Source organism: Cyprinus carpio, chromosome B10 (assembly GCF_018340385.1).
Source record: "Cyprinus carpio isolate SPL01 chromosome B10, ASM1834038v1, whole genome shotgun sequence".
Taxonomy (NCBI): Eukaryota; Metazoa; Chordata; class Actinopteri; order Cypriniformes; family Cyprinidae; genus Cyprinus; species Cyprinus carpio.
The window spans coordinates 24,615,194-24,624,020 of NC_056606.1; the positions used below are offsets into that span (position 1 = coordinate 24,615,194).

The window sequence follows — 8,827 nt, forward strand, 5'->3', positions numbered from 1 at the left end:
TCTCACTGTTGTTGTCAAAGAGCTTTTACATTCACCAAAAACAGAACTTTTTATATTTTATAAACAAACAAGCCCAGCCCAGGTGACGGGAAAATAAAAGTAATGTAATGCATTACTCTCCATAAAAAGTAACTTTCCCCAGCACTGATAAAGACCTGTTCACACCAAGAAATATAACAATAACTAACCACAGCTATATTAAAATCTATAACAGCAATGATAACAAAAACTATGATAACTATATTAGCATCCACACTAACACACGATGAGTGCGGTCACATTTATTAACTGGAAAAAATCCCTCTGAAAGAGATTGCAACGGTAGCATTCTTTTGTGTTATCACTATTTAAGGATGTCAAAATGGCTGGAAAACTAAACTTGTATTAATTTACTTTTAATAATTTTAAAGGCGTAATTTCGGTTAAGCGGGAAAAAATCTTTTGGCTTGTCTCCTGAGGCCACAAGAGGGCACGTGGAGCAAAATATTACTAATGCACGTTTCTTCAAAGCAATAAAATAATGACTATATTTGAAAAAAGTGCTTAATGTTTAAAATAATTATAAACCATATATAATTAATCAAGTTTTTTTAAACAATTAGGAACAAAACAGCGTCATGTATGTATAGGTTAATGGAAAGGACCAAAAACTAATCACAAAGACTTTTTTTATTTTTTTATTTAAAAACATGAGATGCAGTGGGGGGGGGGGGGGACCATAAAGTCTCGAGACGTGTTTTTAAAAAGTTGAACTTGTATTCATTTTCAGTGGCTTGTCCTGTGTGAGACGCGAGTGCAAAGCGTCCCTCTTGAAAATGTGATAAGCGTTCTGTGTGAACGGCTCTGTTTCAGTTTTGACAAACAGTAATTTCTACACATTGATTTTCTCTTTTTCCACAATATTTTGAAAGAGCAACATAGCAGTGGGTTCAACTGGACACCTTCAACATGTGCCACTGATAAAGATGCCTGACCCACACCTAAAATTAGAATGCATGTGGATTTCTTATTTTAAATTTGATGTATATTTGAAATCCTTTTTTTTTTTTTTTTTTCATAACATTAAAGCAATTATTAAAACTGTAGTTATTTATTGTGCTTGCTGTGAACGGGCCTTGATCCAGAATGAAGGGTTCGCAGTGGAAGACAAGTCTGAGGTCAGTGTAAAATGTGCTGAAAGATTGAAGTGTGATCATGTGTTTGTCAGTTATTTTGCTCAGATCCTGGAGGAGCACGGCCCGCTGTGTGCCTCGGACCCGCTGATGGTGGGAGAGCTGGAGAACTTTCCTCCGGAGGCGCAGCAGAAGATCACAGACGCCGGAGGACTCAAGTCCTTCCTGCTGGAGTCTCTGCGCTTCGTCATGATGGACGAGCTGATCGGCCTGATGAAGCACGCCGTGTCTCTGACAGACACCCTGCCTCCGTCACACCTCAACCCCTCGGCTGAAGAGTTCAGGCCGCCCGCAGACGCTCTGAGCAACACTGCGTCACACCTCAGCCTTCCTGATGATGATCAAGAGGAGTCTGCATCCTCGGATCCGTTCCTGCTCCTCCCCGACCCGTATGCCTTCGAGTGTCCCGTCACAGACGAGGAGTATCTGGCAGCAGATCTGCTGGAGCACACACCGGCGTCTGAGCAGAGAGAGGACAAGCACACGGCCGTGTGTGTGCGGGTAAGATGGGATGCGTGACGGGAATGTCATCAGGATGAGTGCCGTCTCTGACCTCTGACTCTCTTACAGGATTTGGCGGAGCATACAGACGTCTCCATTAACACAGAGCCATACTTGTCCTTCGAGAGAAACAGCGTGAGTGAATGTGCATGATGTGGCTGTTACATGTATTATCCAGGAGATCCAGAACTGGCCCATACTGATTCGAAGAGTATATATGAAGAGTTATCAAAAACCGATAACTCCATTTTTAACAATTTTCAAAAATCATGTTTTTTTTTCATTGTGCACTCCAATTAATCTTAATAAAACTGCAGTTGTTATTTTGATAAGGTGGTAAAAAACTAATAAATACAGCTAACACAATAAAAACATAACATAAAAAACATGATTTTTAAAAATAGGAGTTATGTTTTTGCAAATAAACTTTATATATATCAGGGTTTTTTTTTATCTGAAACGTGCTGTGACTCATATAATGTACTTCATATAATCTCATGTACTTCACAGACATCTGTTCTGTCTGTGATTGTTTGTCTGATGCACACTGTTCACATGCTGTGTGGTATCGGGGCTTTTCTACGAGTGCAGGAGCGCAGTATCGGTCTCGTAACGTCCGTGTTTCTTCCAGGGTGACATGCTTCAGAAAGAGAAGCAGAGGCTGCAGCTGTTGAAGGAGATCCAGCAGATGAAGGAGGATCATGAAGCCGTCCAGCAGAGGAGGGCCGAGGAGATCTCAGCGCTTCAGGAGGAGACCCAGCAGATCACCCTGAGGATGCAGGTAGAGAATCGGCCGTGGAGATGTTCTGAAGCGTTTGTGTGGTTCAGACGCATGACTGCGCTTGTGTTCAGATCGCCGGCACCGAGCTCAGCATGTTCCAGCAGAAACTAGAGGAGGTGGTGAGGAAAGACCAGCAGGAGAAGAAGGAGAACCAGGAGACGCTCAGGACGCTGAAGATGGAGATCAGAGACCTGGCAGACTTACACGAGAGGTCAGACGCACACTCAACATCAGTTTGATACGCAGAGGAAGCACACACACACACACACACACACACTGATGTGAGCTGCTGGTTTACTGCTGAATGAAGCTGTGTGTGTTTCCTGTAGTTACACCAGAGACATCAGTGTGAAGAATAAAGAGTATCAGGCAGAGCTGGAGCGATTCCTGGAGGTCAGGTGAGTCTGCGCACCTGTTATCATCTTACACAGTTTAAACCTTTGCATCAGTACCACTTAAAACTAAACAACCTTTGAAAAAGTAATGGTGAACAGTTTATTTTAATGGTGGTTTTAAATTATATTTTTATAGATGGTATTTCAGAATATGACTGTTTTTACTGTATTTTTGATCAAGTAATTGCAGCTTTGGTCATCAGAAGTGATTTTAAACACCTGAATTATTCCAAACGTTTAGCTTCCAGTGTGTATGTATTTGAGAATGTCTCTTGTATTATTTATGCTGGTGATCTAACCGAAATCATTTAAATAGTAAATAGGCTCGTCAGTACAACAAATGAACATAAACTGAATAAAACCTTCAAAACTTTCCATAACACGCAACACATTACTAACCTCAGCTCGCAGCTACTGTAGGTAAATCCACTTTTGTCCTCATGCATACAGTACATTCACATGATAAATACCATAATGCAGATCTCAGCTGCTTGAATATTGTTGTCAGATGTGAACTATATTATCACACAGCTCTAAATGGATTGTTGTGAGTAATGGGATGTTTACGTCATAAAAAAATGAAGCTGCTCTGAAACGATGTGTACTATAAAATGTGCTATATCAATAAAATTGACGTGTGTGTGTGTCACACTGATGCATTATCTGTGTCCTGCAGTAACCAGTGTGCGTCTGAGCGTCTGAGTCTGGAGGAGGAGATCAAGCGCTTCAGAGACGCGTGTGTGAAGGCCCAGAGGAGATCCCTGATGGCTCAGGTGAGTCTTTCAGCCATGTGTTGAGGATGTGTTCGTTCCTGGACCCCGCAGTGACGCCGGTGTGTGTGTGTGCTTCAGCTGTGTGTCCTGCAGAGCAGACGTGAACAGGCGCTGCGGCGGCTCCGGATGAGTGTCTCTGAAGGGAAGATGGTGATCAAACACCTGACGGAGGCCTCGCTCAGGTACGGCTCACACAGGTGTTCAGAGTGATTTACACATGATGAGAGTAGGGCTCTGCGATAATATCCTAATTGTTGTATATTTGTTGTTATTGAGGATATCACAAAAACAAAACACTCCTACAGAGCGCACGCACGATTCTGGGGTTGAGACGATTCCTCGAGTTACTCAAATACAAAAAAAAAATCATTGTTTAGTCCGTTTACTGTAGCTACACACCGAACACTGTTTCCCCACGGACCATTATTACTGACGCACAACCCGATAAACGCTATCCATGCTAAATTCTGTGTGATATTAGTCTTTCAATACTATTTAGGGCAGTTAGGGTGGATAGTATGCACATTGGGTGCAGGGATATTTAAAACTAAATCAATATGGTGGGTAGTTATGATGTCCTTAAGTTAGCTATGTTTTGTGTAAGACTAAGACTAAGCATGTTGATTGTCTCATTCTCTCTGTGACACACACACACACACACACACACACACACACACACACACACACACACACACACAAACACACACACATTCAACCACTAAAAAAAAGAACAAAAATGTGATACTGATTTTTATGCAACAGTTAATATTAAGATACTTGTGTTTAAGACACCATATTACAAATGATACTGATTTTTTTTTTTTATACATTTTTTTTTGTAAGTGGGCAAACTGGAGCAATAAAGTAAGATCATAGTTAATAACGGTACATAGGATATTTGTAATGTATTTTATATTATTTAGGCACTTAGCCTATAGGCTACAGATTGACAGAATGTTCTAATTCAACATGGCATGGGAAGTCAATCTAACTTAATATCAATATAAGAAAATGTTATTTCTTACTTCTTAACAGTTCTTGAGGCTCTTAATGATTTAATCTATGCTGTCCTTTGGAATATCTGAAGGCCATGTAGTTCTTAACTGTAGTATTTGTTATAAGACAAGCTTATTGATCATTACTTTTTTTAATCAATATAGCATTAGTTATGAAGAAACAACCGCCTGCACATTTAGATCCAGTAGCTACAACATGACACAGCTGTAGGCTAATATAAATCTATAAGGAAAAAATCTATTCCCTCAACAGATTATTTAATATAAATTCTACAAGTTAGACTAAATTTTACACAATAAATAAGCCTACAATAAAACGTGATGCGTTCTAGTAAAGGTGGTCATGACTTAAAAAGACTGTTTTTTGCTAGTTTTAGTTATTGGGGGGGTTATATCCCCCCCACAAACTACGCCCCTGACTTTAGGAGTCAGCTGTCCACAGTATAGTCTTTAAGATATCAGCACAATAACACTCAAAATATCGTCTGATTATCGTTATCAATAGAATCCCAGAAATGGTCATTTTTTGCCAATCGCACACCTATAGATGATTGTGTCTGATGTTAATTGTGCTGCAGTTTCCCCTCCGGTGCGCTGCTGTCAGCCATAGACGACTGGAAGAAACGTGTGTGCGACGCTGAAGACATCATCAACAGGACGCAGGTGAGCCTCCTTCTGTTTCCAGTATTGAGACAGAGCCCAGTCCATTCTGATAACGAGCTCTGGATTTCTCTGTCTTCCTTCAGATGGAGTTTGAGGCTCAGATGGATCAGGTGAAGAGCGGCGCCAGACTGTGTTCACTGCCTGACATCTGCGTTCCCAGCATCCCCGCAGCACCCGCTCTACCGGTGAGAGCTGCCGCTCACTCTGTGGGTCACGTGAAGGTCAAGGGTCATCACACATCTTCTGATCAGTGTTTGTGTCCTGCAGGCCATGCTTCCTCCTCCGGTTCCACAGCCGTCTCAGTTCTACGGGCCATACGGGTCACTTCCTCCCGGCTGCACAGCCACGCCCACAGGACGTAGCACACCGACAGACAGACTTCCTGAAGAGCCTGTGAGCCGCCGGCCCCCAGCGCCGCCACCCCTCACCGTGTACGAGCGGATCCTGGAGCGACTCCACATGATGTTCCCTCATTACAACAGGTGCTGCTCCAACACACAACACAGAGACCGAGACCAGCAGCCAGCGTCAGGCACATCTCAGAACACACGCTGCTGCACATTACAGCAAAAATCTGAAATATTGTCTTTCTGTGTGAATCTCTGTTAAACTGTAATGTATTTCTGTGATGTGCAGCTGTATTTTCAGCATCATTACTCCAGTCTTCAGTGTCACATGATCTTCAGAAATCATTCTAATATGATGATCTGCTGCTCAAGAAACATTTCTGATTATTATCAATGTTGAACACAGTTGTGCTGCACAATATTTTTGTGGAAACTGTGATACATTTTATTTTTCAGGATTCACAGATGAATAGAAAGTTCAAAAGAACAGCATTTATTTCGAATAGAAATCTTTTCTAACATTATAAATGTCTTTACGATCACTCTTGATCAATTTACTGCATCCTTGATAAATAAAAATATATTTTTTTTATCTTACCCCAAACTTTTTGAAACTTAATGAAGTGGCAGAACTGTTTTCAACATTGATAATAATCAGAAATGTTTCTTGAGCAGTAAATCATCATATTAGAATGATTTCTGAAGATCATGTGACACTGAAGACTGGAGTAATGATGCTGAAAATATAGCTGCACATCAGTGTAAAGGGGGTCTAATGCGATGTCCTGCGTGTGTTATTTACACTGGTAAAGAGTTGGGTTCTCATGCCTAAGAGATTGTAGTAATAGTAAATTAGTAATATTTCACTGTTATTACTGTTTGTATAAATGAAGCTTTGCTGAGCAGAAGAGATTGTTTCAGAAACTTGAATGAATGATAATTCCTCCGGTGGTCTGATCGCTGGTGAGTTTGTGATCCGTGTGTGTGTGTGTGTGTGTGTAGGCCGGTGCTGAACAAGTTCATCCAGGAGGTCCGTGTGTCCAGCGGAGGCGCTCTCAGCACGCTGACCTATGATGATGTCATCAACCAGGTGGCTCAGCTCATCCTGGACCATCAGGAGAACACGCGTGTGAGTAACCTGCTCGTGTGTGTGTGTGTGTGTGTGTGTGTGTGAGAGAGGAGTGACGGTGTGCTTCCGTCGCAGGAGCAGATGAACCTCACAGGTGGAGACGCTCCGGGTCACATGACTCGTCTGTCTGACCCGGCTGTCAGAGCCACTGGGTCACCACTCACACACGCGTGGAAGAACGTCTCGGAGAAACACCGCAACAGGGCGCTGGCGGTAACAATCTCACACACACACGCTTATAGTCACTGCGCTCGTCTAGAGACTGTTTCACACTGGAGGAGATGCAGATCACTCCGATTGATCACCTTCTGCTCATTCACACCTGCTCGTATATGGATTTAACATCGTCCGCTGCTTAATATACTACTTTAAGATAAAGTTTGGTTCTACACCAGAAACACAAACTATCTATAATGCTTACAAGAATACATCCTAAAATATAATTAGAGGTACAAAAGCTACGCTTGCAAATGTATGTAATTATTAATGGATTTGCTTATAACTAATCAACACAGGATGAAAAAATTCACCTTTTTCACATTTCATGTTTCTCAGCAGCAGACAGAAGAAAAACTCCACCTTAGTGTTTTCACAACTTTCAAAGAAAAGGGAAAAGATTGAGAGCCTGATAACGGCAGTCAGAAGAGAGAGGGACGTTCCTCCCAGAGACGCTGCATTAGAAACACCCTCGCGTTAGCGTTAACTAGTTTCTTTGTGATTCGATGCAAATGTGATATAATACAAAGTATAGTGTTATAAATGTACATATTAAAAAAAGATATAAATATAAAAAACCTTCGAGGACTCTACGATGCTGATGACCGCTGAAACACGTCGTCACAGATTAGTGAGAAGGGTCCATCCTGGTGCTTTGGCTGTGAACAGACCGTAGGGCAGGCCTCCAGACTCACTCTTCCCTCTGGTCACTCTTTTGAGACTGACTTTCTCTGTTGGTCGCACGAGCACATGATTTGGTCGCTATTTTTTATTATAATGTTTTTTTTTTTTTTCTGCTACAACATGGGATTAATCGGTGCATGCTGATGAACTTTTATCATAGTTTGTAGTTATATGGAAGTGAAAGTGGTTCTTTTTCATCAGTAGTGTTATTTGTGATTTGAATTTTGAGAACAGGAGTTCCTCTTGTGCTGTTATAAGCCGGACTTATAACGAATTTGTGATCTTGTCACGTTTTACAAGAAAAAATAATTGTGTTGTGCTTGCATACATCTATACAAGTTTTAAGACTAAAACAAAAGATGGATTCATTGTTATTCTTAACTAGATAGTAATTAACTAGTAATTAAAAAGCACAACAACAATAAAACGGAAAGATACAATGAAAAACTAGCTTACAAAACATTTATTAACAAAAATAAGACGAGGCTTGGCAAACACCACATGCTGTATTATATACAGACTAATAAATTACAGAACATTTAGCAAACACTGAGGAATCAAATAAAAAAATAATAGAAGAAAGCCTCCATAGCGTAACATGAGGGAAACGGCAAAGATAAGCTTTTTAAAATGAAAACAAAGTCTGTCGGTGGCAGTGCCTGCATGTTTACCAACATGTTCATCTTCTCTGGTTTAAGAAGCGGTCTTTAGCTTGAGAACCATCCATCGCTTCCTTAATTTTCACATCATTTTTGATCATTTTGAAAAGGGCTTAACTGTAACCTCACTGAGCTTGTGAACGTGTGTGTGCTTCAGCTGAACATGGAGGATCCGTGCATCATCTGTCACGAGGACATGAGTCCAGAGGAAGTGTGTGTCCTGGAGTGCCGCCACAGCTTCCACCGAGAGGTCAGGCTCTGCTCTCGTCACGTCTTCCTGAGCGTCTGTCTGATGTAGACTGAGTGACAGAGTGTGTGTGTGTGTGTGTTTCAGTGTATAAAGTCGTGGCTGAAGGAGCAGAGCACGTGTCCCACCTGTCGAGAACACGCGCTCTTACCGGAGGACTTTCCCATGCTGCCCGGCAGACACCGCAGGAGCCACGCGCCCGCCGCCGCCTTTAACTGACCCCCTGTGTGTTCATCTGCACACG

General features: G+C 41.7%; 1 protein-coding gene across 1 annotated transcript in view; it reads left to right on the forward strand.

Annotated features, from left to right (window-relative positions):
* Positions 1 to 8,827, forward strand: part of LOC109076829 (E3 ubiquitin-protein ligase TTC3-like) — a 36,092-nt gene that overhangs the window by 27,049 nt on the left and 216 nt on the right. Inside the window, exons 34-47 of the mRNA XM_042733354.1 lie at positions 1,208 to 1,673; positions 1,743 to 1,808; positions 2,305 to 2,454; positions 2,526 to 2,665; positions 2,784 to 2,852; positions 3,526 to 3,622; positions 3,701 to 3,804; positions 5,217 to 5,301; positions 5,385 to 5,486; positions 5,569 to 5,783; positions 6,651 to 6,777; positions 6,853 to 6,990; positions 8,494 to 8,586; positions 8,671 to 8,827. The exon at positions 8,671 to 8,827 is cut by the window's right edge and continues 216 nt beyond it. Of these exons, the coding sequence (XP_042589288.1) occupies positions 1,208 to 1,673; positions 1,743 to 1,808; positions 2,305 to 2,454; positions 2,526 to 2,665; positions 2,784 to 2,852; positions 3,526 to 3,622; positions 3,701 to 3,804; positions 5,217 to 5,301; positions 5,385 to 5,486; positions 5,569 to 5,783; positions 6,651 to 6,777; positions 6,853 to 6,990; positions 8,494 to 8,586; positions 8,671 to 8,802 (1,984 nt within the window). The 3' untranslated portion in view covers positions 8,803 to 8,827. The remainder of the gene's footprint in view (positions 1 to 1,207; positions 1,674 to 1,742; positions 1,809 to 2,304; positions 2,455 to 2,525; positions 2,666 to 2,783; positions 2,853 to 3,525; positions 3,623 to 3,700; positions 3,805 to 5,216; positions 5,302 to 5,384; positions 5,487 to 5,568; positions 5,784 to 6,650; positions 6,778 to 6,852; positions 6,991 to 8,493; positions 8,587 to 8,670) is intronic.